At 40.5% G+C, this 25,913-nt stretch overlaps 1 protein-coding gene across 1 annotated transcript in view; it reads right to left on the bottom strand.

Annotated features, from left to right (window-relative positions):
* Positions 1–2,555: 2,555 nt before the first annotated feature.
* ARHGAP6 (Rho GTPase activating protein 6) overlaps positions 2,556–25,913 on the bottom strand; it is a 522,948-nt gene continuing 499,590 nt past the window's right edge. Inside the window, exons 10-13 of the mRNA XM_023198723.2 lie at positions 22,024–22,121; positions 8,764–9,032; positions 7,037–7,117; positions 2,556–4,556 (exon numbers count right to left, since the gene is read on the bottom strand). Coding sequence (XP_023054491.1) covers positions 3,880–4,556; positions 7,037–7,117; positions 8,764–9,032; positions 22,024–22,121 — 1,125 coding nt within the window. The 3' untranslated portion in view covers positions 2,556–3,879. The remainder of the gene's footprint in view (positions 4,557–7,036; positions 7,118–8,763; positions 9,033–22,023; positions 22,122–25,913) is intronic.

Here is a 25,913-nt window from a genome sequence, read left to right as displayed (position 1 = left end):
ATGTCCCACGCAATATGTGCGATAAAGAATTTTTTGAGCATGTCTCAGGTATTGCATGGGAATACTGATACTAATACATGATCAGTTGTTTATCTGACATTCAAATTGAACTGGGTGTCCTGTATCTTATTTGGCTACCCTACTTGAGAGATGCCAAGGTCAAGTGTCCTGGATCCCCCATGCCACCTTTCCCTACCCTGCCAAGTCACAGAATGGCCTGTGTCCCAGACATGGGAATTCTTTCTTTTTTCCTAAACTAGGACCATTCCTGGGGAAACTGGGATGAGTTGGTCACCCTAAGCTGAAAAGATATTGGTTGAATTGAACTTAGAGATGCTTCTGGTCCTTTTGCGACCTCTTGGGGGTCTCCACTTGGAGCTGACACTGGATGTGCCTAGGTGAATTGGGGGTCACACCAGTTCAGGGGTGAGCATCCCAGAAACCATGGTGTGCCATTTGCCATCTCCATGACACCATCTGTCACCTTGACTGTGCCAAAGAAGAATTCCAACTTTTGTCGGAATTTTCCCTTGGTTTGTATTTTATTTTTCTCTTGAAGAACATTTGCTACTGATTTAGTCCTGTTTTAAAATTCTGCTCAGTTGAGATGTCCTGTTTTAACCTCTGTGTAACTCTTCTTCAGTCATTTCCTTTCTTCTCAGTTCAGTATAATCTACCTCCCGCAGTTTGCTTATCAGACTGACATACCCCACAGGCCTGGACTTTGTTCTGACGTCCCTTTATATTTAATCCCAATGCTGTTTCTCTGCCAAGCAGATGTGTATTAAAATGTGCATAAGAAAAGAAGCAAGCTGGGTTTATTTAGAAATTTCCTCAATTTGCACAAACTCCATTGGTATAAGAAGGTTTTTTTTTCTATAAAAACCCACAACAAACATATGGTAATAGCTACTTAGATGGATCAAGACAAATTCGTATTTGGCTATTTCTGCCATCCCCATTCTGGCCCCTTTGCCAGAGACACAAAAACAATGGTTCATATTGTTTCAATGTCAATGTCAGAGTATTCATAGATAGAGAAACATATGTGACACACTGAAGCTTTTTTCATGCTTGTTGAAGCTCTCTGTTCATGGGGAATGAGTGATTTGAACAGCCTTTTAAAGGGGTTTTGGCCAGCTTGAAAGAGTTTTTTATTTTTTTCTTGTCAGGTATTATATCATTTATACGGTATTAGAAAGGGTAATTTCCCTCAGGTCTTTGGGTTTTATGTATTTTTTTTTAAAACTGCTTATTTTCAATATGATAAAAGCATTCAAGAAACAAGGCCGGGCATGGTGACTCATGCCTGTAATCCCAACACTTTGGGAGGCCGAGGCAGGTGGATCACCTCAGGTCAGGAGTTTGAGACCAGCCTGGCCAACATGAGGAAACCCCATCTCTACTAAAAATACAAAAATTAGCCGGGCGTGGTGTTGTGTGCCTGTAATCCCAGCTACTCAGGAGGCTGAGGCAGGAGAATCGCTTGAGCCCAGGAGGCAGAAGTTGTATTGAGCACAGATCATAGCACTACACTCCAGCCTGGGCGACAGAGCAAGACTCCATCTCAAAAAAGAAAAAAAAAAGAAGAAGAAGCTGTAACTCACTAAGCTAAAGATACGGCCCCTAGGCTTAAATGTACAAAGAGAGGGAGAGTGAATATTGAGATATATGTAAAAGATATTGTGAGTCCTGTTTTCTGGACTGCTTATTTTAGATCTATTAACAGATGGACATACTTTTCATGACCTTTTCTGATATAGGCATCAACTTCAGGGCCATTTGATCTGGATGTTTTAAAAAAAATAGGACTACTCTAGCAAGAACGTGGTAGAAAGAGAGTCCCATTTATCAGGCCATCCAATCTAGGAAGGAGGGAAAGAGCCGATCAGATCAGGATCAAATTCAAAGCCAGGGAAGTAGCATCAGCAGGAGTAGGATGAGAGTAGGTGGTACAGAAAAGCCACCTGTGATCCACAACCAAGCAGCATTTCCTCTGGATCTTGTTGACAACTTTTGGCTGAGTGTGGGCAGTCAGGAAGAACCAGAGGTCTGCAGGCAAATCCTCCCTGAGTCCCAGCCAGTAGTGGAAGTGCTGGACCTGATGGCAGAGCCGGAAGCTATCTCAAACCATTCCCCAAATAAGAAATATCACATGCCACTTCTAGCTTTTATTATTTCGGCCCTGAAGCAAATTAGGCATCTAAGGCCCATAGAGCAGGTGTAACTTAACAGGAATTGCGTTGGGCAACAGCTGCCCAACACAGTTCAGGAAACTCGGGAAACCTGAATTTCAGTCCTGTAGAAAACCACCTCTTCAACAGTTGAGGAAATCAGCCTTTACTTGCAACAAATTATTATACATTTCTAAATGCTTTGGTGTCACAGAGTTGATGTCCCAAATCCATCTGATATTTTTAAACCAGCTTTTTTGCTATATATGTATATGCACAGAATTGCCATGATTTATTACACTTGGATCTGTGGATAGTGAAATATATGTCTGAAATGTGATGCAAATTCATTCAAGAGATTTAAAGCCAGGAAACAAAGTCTTTGCTTAACTTTTTATTCATCATGGCACAAGATAGAACCTTAAGAAACAGCACTGGAAATTTCATCACCAACATGAAAATTAAGAGTAGCATGTTTTATTAAAAAAAAAAAAAATCTTTTTTTATGATACACTGTCCCTTCAGAAGTGAAAAAAAATTGCATAAAATACTGAAGCGTATCGCCATCTGCTGGTCAAAAATAGTTATGCACTTGAAAAACTTCAAACTACTAAAGTACGGTAGAACATTTTACAATACATATAAAATTAGGAAAGAAAACATTTCCTCAGCCTTTGGCACAATGTAAGTACAAAGCTGTAGGCTTTCTACCAAATGTGATTTAGGTTTTAAAGAATTGCATGTAATTTGGCAAATACTGAATATGGGGCAAAGGGAAAAACATGTTCTATAGTTTGAATATTCTATGTAGATTCTTAAACACTTTATAGTTGGATTCCAGTTTGTAGTTTTGAAAAATACATAAAAATTATACATTATAAATATATATTATATATGGCCTATATAAAACTGAATTTGATGTAATGTGGGACGGACAACTTCTTAATTTCTTTGTGAGGCACTGCCTTTTTCTTGTTTGGTTAACTGAATCCTTTCTAAACAAGTTCTAAAAATATATTTCATAATCTATCAGATTTAGCATTTTCCTGAAAACGTATTCCATATCAAAAACCATTCAGTGATTTTTCTTTTTGTATCTGACTCCTATATAAAAATATGGCTTCTCATATTCTGTTTCATCTTGTTAGTATTTTCATTAGGTATTGACGTAAGGGTTATCCCCAGTTATAAAGCTATGGCAAAAGCACAGAAACCCGCTTGTGCATATTCTAGAACATTCTATAGAATCTCATTGTTTAGTATATCTCATTGCTTAATGTAAGTGAAGTGTTTTTTTTTAAATTGTTCCTTTTGTTTTCTCTTTGTGAATACATCATATATGATTATACATAATCTGTTACAGAATATACAATAGTCAAAACTGAAGACACATAAATACTGTTAGGCTACACCAAAGCAAGAGTTGTATCTTATATTATAGAGCCAAAAGGGACGTTTTTAGATTGGACATTGCCATCTGGTTTGGGTTCTGTTTGTTTGTCCTAAGGCTGGCTACGCAATGGAACCTTATTCTCAATGGCGGGGGCGTGAGTGCTCTACCTCTGTGGGTTAACTGGATTTCTCTTGTGTCTCTTTTGAGAAGCGTGAAAGAAGAACACTAAATGTGCCAGTGGCCACCACCCACGGTCCCCCCTGGGCTGGAGGGCGGGGGGCGCGGGACATGGGGTCTTGGCTGGGCACAGGCTCAGACCAGCGTCTCCGGCAGGGCATCGGGGTTGTCGGCGGACAGGAGCTCCCAGATCTGCCAGCGCTCTCTCTGCCAGTCAAGCCAGCCAGCGTCCCCCAGGCGCGGACTATCCTGCTCGGCTGCTGGCAGGGAGTTGGCGCTGCTCAGTTTTTTCTGCGTGACCTGCTGCTCTCGCTCGGCTGCTTGGCCTCCCTGGTCCGTGGCTGTCCCCACGCCTTCCGGGGGCCCCTGGATCCGGGCCGCCACCGTCCCCGCCGCCGCGGGCTTCCCCGGGCCCGGGTATGGAGGTGGGGGCCGCTTGTCATCCCTCCCGCTCCCACGGGGTCTTTGGCACTGAGGTGAGGCCCGGCTCTGCAGCCCGGCCACATCCAGCTCACTCTCGCTGAGGTCGTGGGCGCCGCTCAGGGTCAAGTACTGCTCCGATCTGGCCATGGGCCGCTCGGCTTTCCCTGCCACCTGGACAGGGGGAGTGCTGCAGGCGCGCGACACCGCAGGGTGGGCCCTGCCCTCTGTCGCGGGGGCTGCGGGCTGAGTCCTCCGAGCCACCTGCGTGTCGCTGTCCAGCTCTGCGGGGCTCCCCTGCCACCGAGGCCAATTCGGGGACAGGTTCCCTTGAGAAAGGGAGCAGGGCCCCGCTCTTAGGGAGCTGCTTTCAAAAATGTCTCCAGAGGAACCTGGAAGTCAGAGAGAAAGCCCAATAAAGGCAGTCAGTTTGTAGAATCCTTGTTGGGGATCCAAATCCTGTTATTTCCTTCCCATTTCTAAGACGTCCCCCCGGACTTCTAAAACTGAAACGGCATAGTATGCTCTTAGCTGCTGCTACCTGAAGAAAAGAACCCTCCCAGGAAAACAAAAAAAATATGAATTGATTATCGGCTCAATTCATATGCCTAGACTCTGACAGGTTAGCGGAGACGTCAGACTAGATTAATAATTGGCTTTGCCACCAATTTGTGTTTCAGGAAAGGGCCCCTCTACATGGCTGGGAAAACTTTTCAGAATCCAGAAGGTGAAAGAAGCATTCCCTTCTTGTTCAATGCAATCTGTAATCCAGGAGAGATACAAATTATAATGTTTTCATGTTTCTATTGCACCAATGAAGTTACTTGAATCTCAAGTACCCCATTCCATGCCAGAAGGGAGGCCAGCCACTATGCATATTCTCCTACCATCAGTGCAGGAAAGGCTGACTTGGTGATCACCCAGTCGTTGCCCTTTACTTCCTACATAGCATTTTCCAGCCTTTCTGGCAGTTGGGAGGGCCACAGAAATGAGGTCTGGGCAACAAGTGTGGACAGATGTGATGTGAGCCATTTCTAGGCCTGAACTAAAAATAAAATAAAATTAAATTAAAAATTAAAAATTAAAAAAAAAAACCCTAAACAAATGCCTTCCTACTGATCTTTGCTTTCCCCTTCCCTTAACTACCAGCCCAGCATGAAGACTCCCTAGGTTCTGAAACTCTTGGAAGACTCCTGGGGCTCTCAGGATGGTGGAGTCACTGGATATGTAGAGCCTAGGCTGGGCCCCTTAGTAACTATGTGGAAGACAGCACTCCCTCCCCTCACACATTCCCACCCCTCCTCACCCCTCACAATCCACACGGTACTGGGACAGTGAGGGGGAAATCCAGTTGTAATAGGTTAAGCCACTGCCCCATTTCGGTGTTGTTACAGCAGGTAGCTTTCCCCAAAGGATACAACTTTCTTTAGGAAACTGAAAGGAAAGAAATAACAGTGCATTTTGTAAGGCAAAGGAGGAGTCCTTGGGGCATGTGTACCCAGACTACTATTTTCCTATGAATCTGCTCTGCCCCCCACTTCTTAAAAAGCAGACAAGGAACAAGAACAAGGCCATGTTGGGGGCAGGGGAGTTGGGGGATGTGAGTATTTACAAAGAAACAAATGATAGCGGAAACAGGTGACAGCTGACACTGGAAAAGGAAAATGCAGTAAGGCTCTTCACAGGATACAGTGAGATATAGTTAGAAAAGGAATCGGCACTAGATGGCATTAAATTTAAAAATGTACTATGCTTTTAAAATGTAAGATGGGAGATATTACAAAACAATGAGAAGGGGAATATAAATATAAAACAACCAAACAAATAATTTACACATTTTATACCATATATAACACGTGTTCCAGATGGATTAAAAAAATTAAGGTTGAAACAATGAAATAACATTAAAAAGAAACACATACAGATGACTGACTATCCAATGCTGAACTAAAGATTAATTTTATGAAAGAATTCACAGAAAAGAGACAGTGATAAAATTAATGATGTAAAAAAAGAAAATGCAAGTGGTAAACAATATGGAAAAAGAGTTAACATCTTTATTATATAAAGAATTCATAAGAATCAATTTAAAAAACACTAGCATACATAAATAGGAAATGATAAAAGTAACAATGGGGGGGGAGTTCAGCAAATTAACAGAAACACTGAAAAATACTGGTAAGAAAGGAATGCAAATCAAATTAATAAATGCAGTTTTGTTTTTCAAGTTAGCAAAAATGAAAAGCCACTAATTTGCAATACTGATGAGATTTGCACACAGCAGTGTAAAATCTCCTGCCATCCACAGTTTACAGAATGCAAGGTAGTGGGTCCCATACAGAATAGGTGGTGACTGTACCTCCAGGTTCTTGGAAAGCCTTGTTATATTTGACCCACTTCCCTGTTTGGGATTTATAACCTTTGACTTGCTTTCCAAAATTTTGTGAACCTATTAATAATTTGAAAAATGAATTACATAAGAGGCTTCTGACAGTGTAACTTATTACAACAATAAGAAAAATTTTCGAATGACTTAGTATTGGTTTGTAAAATATGAATATGCACTCTGTGGAATATTCCTTGCCCTTACAAAGGATAATGGAGAATAACTGGAAAATGGAAGTTAGAAAATAATACAAAGTTGCACAGACAGAATGATTGTAACTATAAAAACCTTTGCAGAGGAAATGGAAAATAAATATAGTCAAAGATTGGCATATTTGGGCGGAAAGCCTAAGGATCGTTTCATCCCCTCCCATTTTCAGCATTTCCCAAATAAGGTTTGACAAGCATGTAATATAATGATAGTAAAGAAAACTTTAGAAAATAATTTTAAAAGTAAATGCAATAAAGTTTAAAATTAATACTTTACCTGTCATTCCTGGGTCTTTGGATCCGCTTTTTAATGTTGAATGCCAAGTTCCCCAGATATTGAAAGGCTCCTCTGACAGATCTAGGGAAAAAGTGTATAAAAAGGTATATAACACAAAAGGAAAATTAAAAATCAATGAACATTTTAATAACATCTCTTCTGTGCAAAGTATTGTATTCAAGATCCTGTTGCATACAAAACAATACAATTCAGATCCACCTTTCAGCATGTTCATTCTACTTGGGATTTACAAAAAGGCCCTTTGTATATCATACTTGTGGCAGACAGAATAAGGGCCCCCCAAAGATATCTGTGTCATAATCCCACAAATCTACAAAGATGTTATTTTCAAAAAGGACTTTGCAGATTTGATTAAATTATGGTTCTTAAGATGGGGAGATTTTCCTGGATTATCTGGATGGGGCCAATATAATTGTAAGGGTCCTTATAAGAGAGGGGTAGGAGAGAAGATGCTGCTAGTGTGTTGGCTTAAAAGATGGAGGAAGGGGCCTCAAACCAAGGAATGCAGCAGCTTCTAGAAGCTAGCAAAGGCAAGAAAACGATTGTGCCCTAGGACATCCAGAAGGGAAAGAGGCCCTGTGGCCCCATTTTAGACTTCTCACCTCCGGAACCATAAAATAGTAAGTTTGCATGTTATAGGAAATGAATAGAAGGGTGATAGCTGGCCACAGCTTTATAGGCGCTAACCACATTAACACAGAACTAGAGGAACAATCGAGTTTCTGTACTTTGCTACTGGTATCATTGGATTTCTTCATGCATGCATTCACTCATAAATCCCCTTAACTTATCCATCGATATTTATGGGGTAAGGCACTACATTAGGCTCTTTCACCATCTCATTTAATCCTCACTACAATCCCATGATGGGATTATAATTACGATTTATAGCAGCAGACGTCTACTGGGTGCCTCCACGTGTTCAGCAGTTCACATGCGTTATCTCACTTCATCCCTAGGAGGTTCCCAGGAGATCATTTTACAGACGATGCAACTAGCGTAAGGAGCAGGTAAGAAATGCACACAAGATTACACAGCAAGTATTATCGAGTGCGTATTACATTCGAAGTGCTGCGTTGAGGGCTTTACATGGATTAGTTCATTAAACTCAATGAATTAAATACTGTTATCATTCTGAGTTTTCACAGCAGGAGGAAATGGGACTCTGGGAAGCTCACTCACTCACTGGAGATCCTGCAGGTTGAAAGTGGCAGAGCAGGTTTGTGACTCCCAGTCTAGTGCTCTCTTGTCATTGGATACTAACACTATTTGGTTCTGGAAGGTTGTCTTCATACAGAGTAGGTTCAGCTTGTTTTCTTTAGAAAAGTAACAGCAGTAATTGGGTGGCACCTCAGACTAGCAAATATGCAACCCAAATCCAGTATACATAAAGTTCCTAGGATGCTGGAGGGAAAAAGGATCAGCTGGGAATAGGAGTGGCTCCTCTGGGCATGTGTTTATTTCCCAGATATCTGAGAATTGGAGCGTGGCCTGCAGGGACCCTCCCAGCCAACGACTGGGGTCGCCACACCTTCCTCTTCCTAGTGTAGGCGTTCAGCAGGTACTCGGTAAATGCAGGTTGAATTACAGAAACATCAAATAAGGGAGAGACGAAGAGAAGGTCCGCAGAGCCCCACACCATGCCACATGCAACAAGAGGAGGGTCACTTGTTTTGGCCAGCGCCGGCTGGCCAGGCTCCAGTTACCTTTCCCAAGCCTTGGTCCAGGAGAACTTTCCCTTGACTTTGACGACGACAAGTGGCCCACCAGCATAAACTGCCCTGGCACTTTGTAAAGCTTCTCTGAGCCCCCCGGGGCTGCGTCCTCTTGCATAGCCAGCAGGGAGCGCTCAGACAGCACTGGGGAGTTGTTGTCATAAGGGGAGATGTCTCCGCTGGAGGCCTTGTTGGAGTCTGTAGATGAATGCCTCCCTCCCACGGAAAAGGAAACTTCCGACTGCAGCATGTCAGGGCTTCTGGCACAATGAGACAATTACAGGCGTGTGAGTTTGTTAACAAGTAGTGACCAGATTTAAACAATATGTCTGTTATACAAATGACGGGAGGAGTATGCATGGACAAGGGCTGAAACAAAAAGACCATTTTGAGCAATGTTCCAAGATATCTATATCCATGAGGTGAAAGGGTTTCAACGATATGACCAGCAGAGGGCAGTAAAACCCAACAGATGTAGCAGGAAAAGGCAATGATGGAGAAGTGAGAATGAAACCGACAAGGAGCCCTGCATTTGCCAATGGGCATCGCTAAGTGCCTCAGGGACTCATTCCTGCTTCCATTTTTAAGTGAAAGTCTGATGCTCACTATCTATTAGGTAAGGATACACTAGTAGATAACTCTTTCACCTTCCTCAATATCCTGCATTAAAAATAATTCAGATAAAACTATGATTGACACTTTGCTTGAAGTTCATTATGGCTTTATGGACAACTTTTCCTTCCCCCAAAAATACTTAGTGTAAGTAAATCCATCCTTCATGTGGTAAAGATGATGATGCCACCGGTGGGAATAAGTGTTTCATATATAAAGTGGTGACAAAAACAATAAATATATGACCGTCACTAGACTCCATTTTGTTCAAATACATCTAAAATGATTCTACAAGGCACTAGTGCTCTTACAAACTGATATGATGTACTAATTAGTATACCATTATCATAGTCCTGTGTTCATGAGTTGTCACAGAAACAGAAATAACAGTGAAAATGTATGTGGAACAGAAAAATGAGAATTTGAGCAACATGAAAAGAGCATGGGAAGTCTTACCTGGAAACATCTTTATTTTCTACCCTCCTCAAAACTGGCCCTGACAACATCTTGAAGGGAAACAATCACAGATTGATTAAAAGTTCCAGAACCTACATCTTTTCCCCCTTACTTCACTTCTCTTTACTAGTCGTTGCTCTCTTTTGGCTTAATTTTTCAAAACAAATCCTTTTTATTTCTTAAAGAAGGTAAACACATGCCTGAACAACACTTTCCTAACCAAATGGTTTTGTGCATGCAAACTGGAGGAAGTGCATTCACAGGATCTAGCTTCGTCTGAGGTTTTCAGCAGGGGTTAATATCGAGGGGAAAAACATATGAGCTTCTGTGATACTGCCACAGCCGTAACTGAGGCAACCACGGGCTTGAACCCTTTTGCTAAGGACATTTCCTACCGACATGGAATAAAGAAGCCCCTTCCTTGCCTCCTCTTTGCACTCATATCACATAATCTTATGGGAAGAAGTCAGAGGACTGCTATGAGGATGATTTTCCAGACCTTCAGGCCACCAATGAGTTTGAAGGAAAAATAAAAGGAACTTACTATTTCTGCTGGAAAGTGGTGAGAAGGCGGCTATTTAACCACCCTATCTATTTAAAGGGGAAAAAAATCTTCCTCATTCTAGCTGAGAAAACACAAAAGAAAACAAACAGAGACTTATCTGTTGTCATGGCTATCACTGGTTAAAGTTTATTATGAAAATGAGAAAAATTGCATGTGTTGAACTGGAAGCTGACATGGCTGTCAGCTCAGAATCCGTGTTCTGTGTTAGATTAGGGCTAGAAATCTTATTACTGGGATACTTTCATTTGTTTTCTCTGTTTAGCTGCCATTTTTCCAGTCATTAATAAAAATGTCTTATGTCTACTTAGTAAGAATATGTCATTTTTTAATCAATAACAGTGAGTACATAAAGCCTTATTGTACGAGATGACTTAAAGAGTCAATTCATTAGCTAAACCAAAACAAAATCAGTGCGACCAATGTTTTGTTTTATGTTTTGCCCCATTCATATTGGGAGGGAAGTTTTGGAACGGTCGTATTTTAGCTCATAGAGAGCCCAATAATTCTCTCATGCCTTGCTCATCCGTGTTACAACCCATATAGAACAGAATACATTCAACGAAGTGTTATAAGTTGAAGATTTAGCCAGGAGTTATGTGCATAAAGATACTCGATGGAAGAAATGTCCCTTAAGTCTTGGTACTAGGGACATTTGGGTTTCTACTGATGAGTAGGTTATTTTTACCCTATGGAGCCATGAATCATGTAATAAATAATGTATTTCTGTCTCCAATGACTGCTAAGAGGCTCAGAGAATTAAGGCTCCAATTAAGTTGGTGTTTTTAAGCTTGGGGATGCCTTTGTGAGTTTTGCATCCCAACTTCATCTTATCGCTCTTTGTATCGTGTTCCTTTTCCCAACATTTCAAATTACTTACAGCATCTCTAATTAATTACTTACTATGACGTTGTTTCACTTTATATATTTTTCAAGCTGCTTCAAAAAATTTTTGGACTGATGTATAGGTAGGGGAAATTATACCTACATTAGTTGTTGGGGGTGGGGGGCTGGTGAAAAGGCAGTATGTCCCATGAGAGCATTTAGTTTGGTGAAAACAACACAAAATAAAACAAAGACGGTAATAACAATAGCAAAATTAAAGTTGCAACAGCATTTGTTCCTTTGTTTTAACATCTCTGATTGGATCTGATGAAGTAGAGGTGAGAGAGGAGGAGGCAGAGGGCCATTGTCCCTTGTCCCTTTCCTCTATTCTTTAGGTCTGCAAGATCTCATTGAGTGGTTGTGAAGTGTGCATCCCTGGGCAGCAGCATCTGTCTCACCTGGGAACTTTTTGGCAATGCCCATTCTACAGCTCCATTCTAGGCCTACTGAGAGGACTGCCTACATCATTTGTGGAGCCCAGTGCAAAATGAACATGTGAGGCCCCCATGTTTAAAAAGCATTAAGCATTTCAAGATGGCTGCTTTCAGTAAACCAAACGTGGGCTTCTTCTGAGTGTGGAGTCACAGCCCTGAAAGCCAGCTCTGACTATTAAAAGGGAAACTCAGGGTGGGGCCAGCAAATTGTTTAAAGAAGCCCTCCAGGTGATTCTGATGCACAGGGATGTTAGGGAACCTTTAATAACCAAACCTTATTTTCCTCTCTCAATCTGTAGATGTGACAGTGGGCTAAAGGTCTGCTAAGAGCCAAATCAGGAGGGAAACCAAAGATGGTAGCCAAAACTGCAGCATTGGCTGCCCTGGGAGTGAATGTGGTAGTCCTGACCTTGGGGTTACTGAGGCCACAGTTAGGGGAAGGAGGAAGAGTGTCCCCATCCTAGTCGATTCCTGAACCTCGTCTGTCTGCCTTAAGCAGGATCCAGACAACTGAATGTAGTGTAGTCCCATTGTGGATCAGAACATGTTGAAGTGAAAGGGGGGGTTAGGAAGGACGAGTGTAGTGTTCTCTGCTCTTCTGGTTCAGTCTCCTAAGTCAAGCTGGCAAAGTGACCACAGCTGGGCCCTCTATCAGGGAGGAAACAGCGGGGGTGACTGAAGCGAATCCCTGGAGGTAGAGGTAGATGAGGTGTCTCACAGTAGACACAGGCTCTGAACCTCCTTGGGATGGCTAGGGGCACAGCCAGGTACACAGACAGAGGGGACATCCAATGAGAGATGATGTCTTCTTTTCAAAGTTTCCCCACCCCCCAGTGTATCCCAGCCATGGGAGGAGATACAGCATGAATACACATGGCAAGCAGTTTGGGAAATATACTTATGTGAACTATCCCCTTGGCCTGTGAGGAGAGTAAAAGTTAATATTTATACAGAGTTAATTATGTGGCAGGCACTGTAGTAAGCTACTGTTAACAACTCTTCTTTTTCCTGACCTGAGTCTGGGATTGAAAGAAACAAGGAGCTGACTGAATGCTGAATACCATGCTCTCTAGCAGCAGAGGCAGTTAGGGTTGGGATCCTTCTAGAATTTATTTGGTAAATAGTGTTCAACATTATTACAAATCAGTAGTAAAATGCTCTTTCTTACTTAGAGTTAATGGCCTTTTAAAATGTTTAAAATATTTCTCTATCATTTTATTGTCTTAGCAGAGGTCAGGAAGTGGCAGCCAAATTTGCCTAAGAACCTATGACCAAGAATTATCTTCTCACATGAAAGCCCACCGATTAAAAAGAAAAAAACTGTTTTATTCATTCCTCAGGACTCTCATAACAACATAGGCAGTTCATAGATTAAAAAATAAAGTAGTGTCATTCTATTGTTTTATATCTGTCAGAAGCAAATCCAGGATCAACACATGTACACATACACATATATACATACATACCCAACACACATATATACATAACACACACGCACATACATACACATATTCAGACATAAACACACACATACATATATATGCATAGACCTATGCACACATATACATATTCATACACATGTATATACACACGCACATAAATATGACAGATATGTACACGCATACACAGAGACATATTACATATACACATACATGCAACGATATATACATGCATATATACATACACCCACTTAGGCAATGCAATTGGAAGTAAAGACACAGAACAGAGGGAGAGAGTAGGATTGCAGAGTGGAGGCTGGAGTCTGGAGAAATTTCCAGAGACCTGGAAGCAGTAATGTGAGGGCCTTTCAGAGCCCATTTGTCCTGTAATGGGAGCTGGGCATCCAGTCATTGTGGACACCTTCATTACACACCTATACTTCCTGTGTCTGTCCATTTTCCATTTTCTACTTCTAAATCTTTCTATTCTATCCCAGTTTCTGAAACATTTCTAAGTTTATGGAAGCTATTGTAAAAGCAGCTTGTCAAATGTATAAATCAGGTAAAATCTATAAAGTTCTGTAAGATTTTCCATATAAAAATCACAAATCAAAAAACAAATTCTTGTAATCCAGAAATTCTGCAAGAAGACAGGGTGTGAATAAATCCAGGTGTAGTGTAGTGGAAATGTGGATGGTAAAAGTATATAGGAAAGGAAATTTCTCTGGCCCTGAAACCTAGAGATAAAAGTGAGAAAAGAAAGAAAAACCCCCTTCCAGGCTACAACTGTCAGAGAAGTGGTTGTCTGCCAGGACCAGGGTGCCTGATAAGAGTCACTGATCAGAGTAAATATTTCATGTAAATAGATACATGAGTATTTTAATGCCTTTATTTGGGACACTGAACTCAAAACTCTCTTCTTAGTGTTGGATTATCCTGGAGTCAAATCTGAGAGAAGACATTGCGGTTGCTTATCTCATTTTTCGGACATACCCAAAAGATGGTATGATTTTCTAGATTTGACACTGAGTGTCCTGTGGAAAATCACTAAAACACCTCCTCCTGGACTCATTTCTCCACCAGTGTTCAGAAATTAGAGTGCTGCCAATTGGAGCTGGTTTGTAGGAAGGTAATGCCCACTCAAGAAGCCCCCAGAGCTGACTCATAATGATGTGACATTTGATGGATTGAGGTTCAGAATGTTGGGTGGATGGGTTGCCAGTTGACATGAGTTGGCATCCAAAAGTGCCTAGTGGCTTCTCTTTCCAGTCTCAGAGCATCATGGATTGAAGTTGGGTGGACAGGTCACCAGTCTACATGGGTTTGCCTCCATGCACGGAGGGTTTCCCCGTTAGAGCCCCAAACCCCAGGACCATCTACAGCATGCATGGCCAATCTCAGCTAACCAGACAAGCAAGGATGGGCATGGAGAGCGAGTCACATTCTCACCCTTAGCTGGTCCCTCCAGGTCAGGGCGTAAACATGCTGGCAGGGTACTGTGGGCAGGCCTGCACTGCAGCCGGAAGCACAGAACTTGTTCTGGGGACAAATGGAAAACTCCGGTTCAATCACCGGATGGGGCCCGCCCAGCACCTTGCTGAGCTGCCCCAGCAAGAACTGTGGAGATTTCAAATGTGTGTTGGCTTCATCCTTGGCTTAATCATTTGACTGATAAGTTCCAGTCTGTTGGAACTGAAAGCATTGTATCATCCATCTTGGATTGTATCAGTGAAACTGGGAAAGGAATCCACTGCTGGAGCAGCTTTGGAATCACGAAGAATGTGCACATTAATCACCATCAGTTCTACAAAGCCTCCCTTACACAGATTGCTAGGGATAAAGGCGCTCCACTTCAAAGAAGAACTGACATGGCTTTAAACTCCCCACTGGATGATGAAGTTAACACCCTGGGCATAAGGCTTTGGTGAAATTTGTCCCCTCATTTGTAGTCCTTATTAATTCCCTCCTAATATTTCTGGCATATGGAGCACTTATGACAGGTGAAGATAAGACAGTGTTGTCTTCATTATTTACAGAGGGCCTGATAAAAACATCTTCAAATTAACATTCTGCAAATTTATAAGGAAGCCGTGAATCACAGTAAAGGTGTGAGGAAGGAAGGGGTGATGTGATAAATTCTCCCTCCATCTTGAATGCCTTTCCATAGAAGGCATATATGCACACATTTTGGAATTTTTCATCATGGAATTCTCTATTCCACATAAGCTTTTTCTAAAACTATCTGGCTGGAAAGGCTTTCTTGAATGGAGTGTGTATGTTGGGGCAGGGGGGCAGGGGGGCAGGGGCAGTTAATGCTTCATAATTTCCAGGGTATTGAGGCCAACAGCTAGCACCACTCAATAGGACTCTTTGCTGTTACAATGTACTGGTAAAGTCAGATTTCTTGTCTGAAAATTTCCTGAAACCCTTTCTGATTTGAAAAATCCTAGTAAAAGAAAAACAAAAATTATAATCTGTCACATAACACTCCATGGATTTGTGAAAGAAGATATTTTTAATGACGAGCTTTGAAAGATTAAAATAAATGATCTATGTGATATTTATTTGGTAAGTTAAATGTGATACCTTTAAATTAGAAGAAAGCCTAATACTCCCCCAGAATGAAGAAGGCAGATTTGTCACTCAATAGGATGAACAGCTAGCTAAACAACACAATTATTTTTCAGTACTGAAATTTTATTTTATTTTCAGACTAGTACAGATCTTCAACCATGCTCTTGATACACTAGTCACCAGTTCTGCTATTTAAAAAAAGTTTTAATTTAATTTTTTTCAGTACAAACTTTGTGAAGGCCACTAACAGAATTAACCACAATGAAATTTAAATATATATACCTGAGTTTAGTTCATCCATATCTGCCTTCTCTCCAAATGCAGTTAAATTTGTTCTATTTTGATCTCGTTTCCAGAGTATAGAAGGGAAGATACTTTATTTGGCCTTATTTAATTAATATTCTATTTCTGTGTAGCCCCTGAGGTTTGAGAGAATAAGAGTAAATCTTTATATGTTTCCTCAAGCCTATATTTAAAAATTACAAGACTTGTTATTGAAACTAGTTACTGTGTCACAGATGATCTGAGCTCTGCTGAGTTCTCCTAAGCTCCGGATTTATGGGGGATTTTCACATTAATCATGCTTAGTTCTACAAAGCATCCCTTATGTGGAACTTAGGGGCCCGAGATGCCTCAGGCAAAAGAAAACTGTGTACCTCTATATACATGGTTTTATGTATAATTTTTTTCCCCAGAACATGAAAGCAGTTGAAAAAATTGAAAAACATTCGAACCTATAACATTTATGTTAAATTTAAATGTTTTATTTATGCCCAAACAGAATTTCCTTATTTTATTTCAGGTTAATTTAGTTAAAACTGTCACTTGATCAAGAGAAACTGTCAAACATAGCAATTCTCTCAGTTGGAACCAAGATAAACAAAGCAGATTTTGAAAATCTTGCTTTGGGAGCTGAGGCAGGAAGATCACTTGCACCCAGGCGGTTGACAGAGCGAGACCCGTCTCAAAAAATAAATATGACTTATGAGTTGCTTCCATTTAATGCAGCAGCACATATTTTACCTTTTGTTTCAGGTTCTAGGACTAAGCATGGCTAGTCTTTTTAAAATTTTGATATTTTCTTCATCAAACATTTTTGGCATTAGCTTGGATTTTTAAAAAATATTACATTGCAATATAATCAATTTTAGTGACTAAGTTTTCCAGCATTCCCTTAAATTCTGTGTCTAGGCAAGTGTCTCACTTGCCTGTCACTAAGTCCCAGTCCTACTGTGATTCCTTTGTTCTGTTGCAAATACTCAGGTTCAACATATCCTGTCCTGTTTGATTAACCTTCCATTCTCATTCCCTATTTCCTCACATCCTTAAATCAAAGGGCAGGGGAACTATTTTAAGTACCTTTGAAGAAAAGAGCATATATAATGCTAATAAATATACCTGACAAGTATATATATTTTTAAATCAAAGTCTTGCTATCTTCTTCTTCTTCTTTTTTTCTAGAGACAAGGTCTTACTCTGTTGCCCAGGTTGGAGAGCAGTGGCATAATCTTGGCTCACTGCAGCCACAAAACCCTGGGCTCAGGTGATCCCCCCGCCTCATCCTCCCGAGTAGCTGGGAGTACAGGAATGAGCCACCATGCCCAGATAATTTTAAAATTTTTCTTTAGTAGAGCTGGGGTCTTGCTATGGTGACCAGGCTGGTCACAAACTCCTGGTCTTGCATTCTCAGTCATAAAAATCTCTTCTAATCTCCCTCTGGCATCCCATTTTGGTTGAAGTCAAACATTTAATCAGACAAGCATGAGAAAAAACAAGGAATTATCCTTTAACTCCTCCAATACCGATGTTGCATAAAGAAGTGAAAAATCCAAATCAAAACAAAACATTACGTTCCCAAATATCACTAAACGTTTGCTCTTTCAAAACAGAAATTATAATATTTTCTTGTTCTTGGTTTTACACTCTTTTGAAAACTTGTTTCTTTTCTCCTCCAAATAAAATCTTGTGCAGTTTCCACTTGGCCTCACAGGAATGTAAAGCTTTATTTAGGTACGTGAACTGGTGGCAGAGAACAGAAGCTTCAGGAAAAAAAAAAAAAAAAAAAAATCAAAGGGTTAGAAGCAAACATAGTGTTTGCTTTTAGACACAATGCTATAACTTAAAGTGAATGGGTTCTCTCTTGTGTCATATTGCCTGGAAGGTTGCTATCTCATGAAAACCAAAGTAGAATCTAGTGATGGCCAAGCCTTTGGTAAGTAGTTGTAAATGAACAAATTGAGGATGTTTATTATAAGCCAGACTATATTCTAAGAGCATAATTCTGTATTTAAGTTGGTGCTACTTTTTATCTCTAGTTTACAGATGAGGAAACTAGAGAAAGAGAGATCTATCTATATATTAACAGATATTAACTCTTAACTAATAGACCACATATCTAATAGCAATAGAAATGGAATTCAAACTTAGGCAATCTGGCTCTGGATCTGAAATGGTAACCAGTCTATTAGACTACACAAGCATGTGTTATTGACAGATAACTGACTACACAAACATGTGTTACTGATGGATAATTGACTTGCCAATGCAGTCAGCACCATCTGGCAGTTTAGAGTACTGTAATTTACTATAATTTAGCTTTACAGTAATCTATTGTCACTGCTTCTTGACTTAAGCACCACCCCTCAGCCTGCCATTTAAGGGCTTCTACCTTCAGTGCTGGCCAGCCTCTTTATTGTGCCCCCAGCTAGCCAACATATTTACTGTTATGTCCAGGTCCTGGTGCGAGCTTCCCAAATATCCAGGCCTGTTTATATCCTCCACAGTCTTCAAAGTTCACTGCAAATCCTTCCTCTTCCCAGAAGCCATCTCTGAGACTTCAAATCACACCTCTTTCCCTTCTCCAAACTCCAAGTGGATTCATGGTCTGGAGCATTGGTTCCCTTCCTTTGTCAACACAAGGATGCCTTTTTAATATCAAAAACCACCCAGCTCAAACTCCCATGTGATACTAAATTTGTGATATCCAATGTGGTGGATCTAAGCTAGAGGTTCTTAACCCTGATTGCTCATTAGAATCATGCAAGAGACTTTAAAAAATCCCAATGTCCAGATTGCAGTGCATAAAAATGAACCAGAATCTCTGAGGGGTGGCCCAGGCATAGTTGTTCTTCAAGCTCCCAGGTGATTCTAAGGGGCTGGTGAGTCTGAGAGCCAGTGGGCCAGCACCTACTGTTTTGCATTCCGCCCTTGGAGGCCTCCTCCAACAAGTCTGAAAGCTCCTAAAGGCAAGAATACACTTTGATATTTTAAGCTTTTAAAACTCAAAGTGTGGATCATGGACCAGTAGTATCAGCATCACTTGGGAGCTTGTTAGAAATTCGGGTTCATAGACTACCTCCCCGAGTCCCACTGATTCAGAAAGAGCATTTTAACAAGATCTGGTGATACCTACGCATAGTAAAGTTTGGGAAGCATGAGTGAGTGAGTTTAAAGCACAAAAAGATCACCTACTTTGGGAGGCTGAGGTGGGTGGATCACAAGGTCAGGAGTTTGAGACCAGTCTGGCCAACATAGTGAAACCCTGTCTCTACTAAAAATACAAAAAATAGCCAGGTGTGGTGGCATGCACCTGTAATCCCAGCTACTTGGGAGGCTGAGGCAGGAGAATTGTTTGAACCCGGGAGGTGGGGATTGCAGTGAGCTGAGATTGTGCCACTGTACTCCAGCCTGGGTGACAGAGCAAGACTCGATCTCAAAAAAAAAAAAAAAAAAAAAAAAAAGGCAACTACAGCTGGAGAGGTAGCACTCTCAAGCCTCAAAAGATCACTAAAAGTAAACATTCATTTCTTTATTAACATATGCATTTTTACTTCATGACATCATTCTCTGCCTTCTCGGCTGTTCCTTGTCCTGTACCTAGAGGAACACAAACAAAAACCAAACATTTTCTTCTCCTAAGTAAGTCTTCCCCCAGTGTTTTCTGTTCACTGATAATGCTAGTCTCTGACATACACAGAGCTTCTATGGGCTCACTCTTCTTTTCTTGGAAGCCCTGACACTCACCTAAAATCTTGGTCTAGGGTCTGCTTACCTACACCTTACAATTCTACTTCTTACTCTTACGGATAGGGAACAGAAGGGGCTGGACAATTGTACAGCTTGGGATGGGCTTAATATGTGTGCTTCTTCCTTTTCCTAATAGAAGAGAAAGAAAGGTTCACTTTTTTACCATGGCATTTATATTCAAAGAGCATATTTGAAAACCATGTAAAAATAACTTCTATCAACTGTTCTTTAAAGTATAGTATTTATCTATCTAATAATGCCACACAAAAGCAGAAATTTGGCCAGGCAAAAATCAGTGATTTTCTTCAAAAGTGTGTAGTTTGTAGCTTTCCCATATACTACCAACCATAGGTTATAAGTACAGTTTAATGAGGGGCTTATAAATAGAAATGCCACCATGTCTGTTTTCTGTACAAGGGAGGGAAATAAATGAGTTTATTAAAATTATGGTGGTGCGTGATCTGCTGAAAAGAAAAGCCATTTGTTAATATAAATTAAGACTTATACCTTGATGACGGTTAGAAATCTGTAACAAATTTAGGTGTAAGCCTAATTCTCTGATCTGAAAAGCAAGACCATAAAATACTAGCTCATCTACACAATTTGAATATAATTTTATTCACTCATGGCTTTTGGGGCTTGAATTCAGGCCTTACTTTCAACAGAATTTGGTCCTATTTGAATCAGAATTTGGCCTGATAATGAATGGCCCAGACATAGATTTTTTAAAGTACATCTGAAAGGATAATCCAATTAAAAGGTCTTCCCTGCTAAGCTGGAAATGGAGTGAAGCTGAATTTAGTTGTGCTATCATTGTAATGACCTGGGAAACAAGGAGGTTGAACAACATGGAATTCCTTTTCACCAATTTCTCTAAATAATATAACTTTTTAAGTATCTGAAATAATCATAAGTGAAAATTAATTTATCAAGTTCAACACCAATATACAGGAATACATTAACATGTGTTACTGTTTATAAGACACCATCAATTAAGACATGCCATTATTTTATTTATTTGTTTGTTTGTTTATTTATTTATTTATTTATTATGAGACGGAATCTCACTCTGTCGCCCAGGCTGGAGTGCAGTGGTGCAATCTCGGCTCACTGCAACTTCTGCCTCCCGAGTTCAAGCGATTCTCCCATCTCAGCCTCACGAGTAGCTGGGATTACAGGTGCCTGTCACCATACCTGGCTAATTTTTGTAGTTTTAGTAGAGACGGGGTTTAGCCATGTTGGCCAGGTTGGTCTCGAACTCCTGACCCCAGGCGATCTGCCCACCTTGGCCTCCCAAAGTGCTGGGATTACAGGTACAGGATTACGTTAGGAGCTTGTCATTGGTTATAAGATTAGTCTCAATTTCAGAGATGATAGGGCATGGGAGAAACATGTCTTAGAATTGCTGAAATTTAGTAGATTAAAAGTATAACAAAAGTGATAATTTTATAAGAGCATAGCAAAAACTTTTCCTGTCACAAATTTATGGTTTGGTGTCATGGTAGTAATACTACTCCTGGTTAATGATGCTATATTATGCCCTTAACTGGTATGCCAAATGCTCAGCGTCCCCACACCCTCTGCTTCTGCAGCAAAGATTGGAAGTAACCATGAAATCTGACTAATACAAAAACTCTGCACTCCTCCTTTGGGAGCAAAAATGGCAACAAGCCATAGCCTGCAGCATGGCTTGCATTTTACTAATTGCAAACATAAGTGCATGTAGAAACCCATGTGCATTTTTATCAAAATAATACTAGCTATAAAAAATGGGAGAGCTAAGAGGGTGCACACCTCTAATTTCAAATGGGCACCTAGGCCTCAGCTAAGGTCTGTCTTGTGGTTTGATAATGGGTTAATCCCACTGGTAAAGCTGCACAAGCAAGATGCATCCAGGCACAGCCTTAAGGGCCCCTACGCATGCTTATCAGCATTCTAGAAGTAGAATCATTGACGTGCATTATAGTCCCTTGCCAGTAATTTAGTGCTTTTTCCCTGTAAATGAAGTCAAAAAGACCCTGAGAGGCTAGAGAAAGCTGAAAATGAAACAGAAAAATCTTGTAATGTGGTTTCTAATTTGGTAAGTGGATTGATGGGACTGAAGCATTTTCTGGTTAGATGGACTGATCAGAATTGTCAAAAACTTGCCAAAATTCCACTTCAGGTCACCCTGCATGTAGTTGTGTGAACCTTTCCAATTTCTCAGAAATAGAAATAGAAATCTCCAATGAGGCTTTAGAAGATGCAACACTGGAATACTCACGATGACTGGGAAGCCTTTCTTCTGAGTAAATAGTCCACGACATCAGGATCGGTCTCTAACAGGCTGATCAGCACTTCGTTCTGGAGATCTGGGGGAACCTGAAGAAGCCAAATGTTGAGACATAAATAAAACTATTCCCGAAATAGGCAAAATATGGTCATTGACAACTTTACTGTAGCATAAAACAGAGCCTTAAAAGTTGCAAGAGAGCAGAGTGATATGCTGGTTAAAACCAAAGCTATGCCAACCCATGCAGCTGCTTTAATTCTTAGGACCAACTGGATGATTACCAAATAGTCATATTCAATCCAAAATGTCACCCCTCATATGCCTGGAGATACAACTGAACCACTTGGATGCCTTTATTGCTCAGGCTAGATTTTCTTGGTTTTGAATAAGGAAAATATCATGGTTCAGAGAAATAGTGTCCATAATTTATTGCCCAAATGGGGACACTTTCTAGAGTTCACATTTATAATTATGCCAAGACAGCAGGCAGAAATGATGACTGTATTGGGCAGTTCTGGAATATATGATCAGTTTATTAAGAAGGCAGGCCCTTGAGCCAGACTGCTTGGGTTTGAATCTTAGCCACACCAGTCACTAGCTGTGGGAACCTTGACAAGGTACATCAACAAGGATCTTCCTAGATCTCAGTTTCCTCACATGTAAAATAGGGATAACAATAGTAGTCACCACGAAGCATTGCTATGGTGATTAAATGACTTATTATATGTTGAGAGTTTAAAACAGTACTTGGTCAATGGTAAATACTCAAAAAATTGCTGGCTACTACATTTGCATATGTCACTTTGTTATTCGGTGCCTGCTTTTACTCCTTTCTTGCACCAGGTCCATCAATGATGAAAAGTTTCTAACTTTGTAATTTGTTAGGCATTCAGTAGAGTTCTATAGATGAGCATCATATGTTTCTCTAAGCCTAATCCATCCACAGTACATTAGAAGATGGCCTCACAACCCTAAGTCATCTGTGTGGAAATGATCTATAAGAGATGATTGAACCCAGCTCTGACTTGTGGTTTCTTATTCCATAGAAGCTGATAGCTCAACCAAAGGAAACTCAAACTATTGAGAGAAAATAAAATTTCAGTCTGATTCTCTCACACATGAGCTCAGAGAGAAGAGTTTTTAAAACTGCAGGGACAAGTCTTTTGAAAATAAGTGGTTGGTGGAAGAATTCGCTTCTTGCCTCTTGCAGAACTCTATGGTTCTTGGGCTCTGAGAATCTGGAAACAATTTTATTAATAAAAACAGGGATGAGAAAGCAAGGAAAGGCGTTCTGTCTCTTATAAGTCTGTTCCTCCTACTTCATTGTGAACCTTCATTAATGACATTGCCAACTTCTCATCACACAAGCTCAAGATCTCAGAATTGTACTAAAGTTTCTCTGCATCCTCTCTCCATTCAGAGCCAGGAGGCCTACTAGACGTCATCTCTGTTACTTCTTTTCTCCCTTTTTCATTTCAACTGCAGTGACCCAAGTTCAAGCCCTCATTAGCCCTTTGTAGTGGTCATCTGTTCATCATTAAAAGTCTCCATTTCCCTCCTCTTATAACAGTTATACACCACGTTCCCTCTGGAAAACCAACTTCTACCCAACCCTTAGCTCGAGGGTGAAGTGTGTATCCTAGTCTAAGTCTATTGAGCATTCCATTCCCAGATCATCATAGTTGCCTGAGCAATGGGCATGTGACTCCATTAGAGGCAATGAAAAGCCTGGAGGTTTCCCCTGAGACTTCTAAGAGAGGATACAGGACCTGTACCCATATGAGGCCAGCTGATTGTGCTGACAATTGAGCAAACAATACCAAGAAATAGAGATAAAAGGGATGTCTTGATATCATCTGAATCCTGGGACAAGCTATGTCTGAAGCCATATTTGCTTGTGGATTGTTCAGCTATGTGAGCCTTCAAATTACTTCAGCTAGTTTGAGTTTTTCATTGCAAAGAAAAATACATACTTGATGAACCTTTGATACAACAGCTTGCAAATTTGTGTGCTATTTCCTTAACATGTGCATCACATTTCTTCTCTACGTGGTTGTCAGAATGCCGTGGTCAAGACACTCACTTACTGGAAACTCTTTTTATTCCCATGGCTGAAGCCATCCACTTGCTTGCTCTCCTCAATCTGTCTTTCCCATCTTCTCCCCTAGCAGTTGTTCCACACAAGCTCTACTTCAGCACCACTGTGCTTCTCCCTCAGGTCTTCTTTTCCCTCCCTTCCTTTCATTCATTGCATGAATGTTGAGTGAATGCTTCCTGAGTGCCAGGTACTGGATGCTGGGATTTCAGTTACAAACCAAGCAGACAAGAATTCTTGTCTTCATGAAGATGATAACAAATGTGGAAAGACGGGCATTAAACAAACATACAAGAAAAACACAGAGAAACACAAAGCAAAGAAGGGCAATGAGAAATGCTTGGGAAGATGCAGTTTTAAATAGGATTGTCAGTCCCAGAGAAGCTGACATTTTAGCAGAAAACTGAAATTGATGAAGGAGTTGGAGAAAATCATTCTAGGTAGAAGGAAGGAAAAGAAAGCCAATGATAAAGGTCTTGAGTCAAGAGTGATGAGGAGGCCTGTGAGGCTGGAAGAGAGTAGGAAAGGAGGCAGATGGTAGGAAGGAGTCATGGGGCCAGGACCAGATGTCATGAAGTCTTATGGATCATGATAAGGACTTCTGCTCTTACTTACAGTGGGTGGGGATCCACTGGAGATTTTGAACAGATGACTAACATGAAGCAGCATCACTCTGGCTGCTGAGTTGAGAGTAGAATGCATGGAGCCAGAGATAAAGCAAGGAGAGCAGAGAGGTGCTGCTGATCTATCCAGATAAGATGATGGGTCCTGAACCAGGACGGTGAGGTGATGAGAAATATTTCCACCATGGACATAGTGAGGATAGAGGTGATAGCATTAATTTATTGGATGGAGAGAGAGAGAGAAGGAGAGGGAGAAGAAAAGATGACCTCAATGCTTGGGGCCTAGGCAACTAGAAAGATGGAGTTGCTGTTGACTGGTTTGGAGAAGCTGCAGGAGGAGAAGGTTGGGGGTCAAGTTTTGGAGTGTGGTTTTGATATGATAATGTTTAGAGGTCTGCGAGACATCCAAATGAAGGAGATATCTTGTAGATAGTTGGCAATAAGGATTCCGAGTTCATAGGAGAAGTCTAGGTTGAACTTAGACATTTAAGAGACACATATAGATGGTATTTAAAACCTTGTGACCAGCTGCAGTGGCCTGGGAATGAAAATGGGGAGAAGGGAAATGACAGGATATTTAGGTCAAGGGTGAGATTATTCTCTTACTGTATAAATTAAACAGGAAGACATCATTTTTACTGTTTTTTTTTTTCAAAGATCATCATCCAACAGCCATGTGCTATTATAACAGTTTTTTAAAACGTAACACCTACAGGGTGAAAATGAGAAGAAAGAGAACTCATATTTTTTTAATGAACAGCAAAGCAAAAAATAATATAGGACAAAAATATATGTCCCAATCTCTTTTTTAGAAGACACTTCCATAAACAAATTAGGAAAAGTACTTGCATTTTCATCCAGTTAGTTTAATTTAAAATTTGCTAGGCTTAGACATGTAATAAAAAATTTCACTCCAAGCACTAATCCATTCCCGTTTGGATTTAATTAAAGAATAAACAATTAGAGTACAAGCCCTTCAGAGTGGTGCAACCATGACAATATTAATTCTTTGAGAGTATGTAGTATGTCTAAGATAAATTATCAACTTGGATGCATTATTAGAATAGGTTTCAGAAGTATCATTACTTAAAAAATAACTTTCCATAAATTTTTGTTAAGCTAGTTTGCAATTCAGAGGTTTTCCTCATTCAACTAGGCGACCA

This window comes from Piliocolobus tephrosceles, chromosome Y, assembly GCF_002776525.5.
Source record: "Piliocolobus tephrosceles isolate RC106 chromosome Y, ASM277652v3, whole genome shotgun sequence".
Classification (NCBI taxonomy): Eukaryota; Metazoa; Chordata; class Mammalia; order Primates; family Cercopithecidae; genus Piliocolobus; species Piliocolobus tephrosceles.
This window is presented reverse-complemented; position numbering and strand designations above follow the sequence as displayed.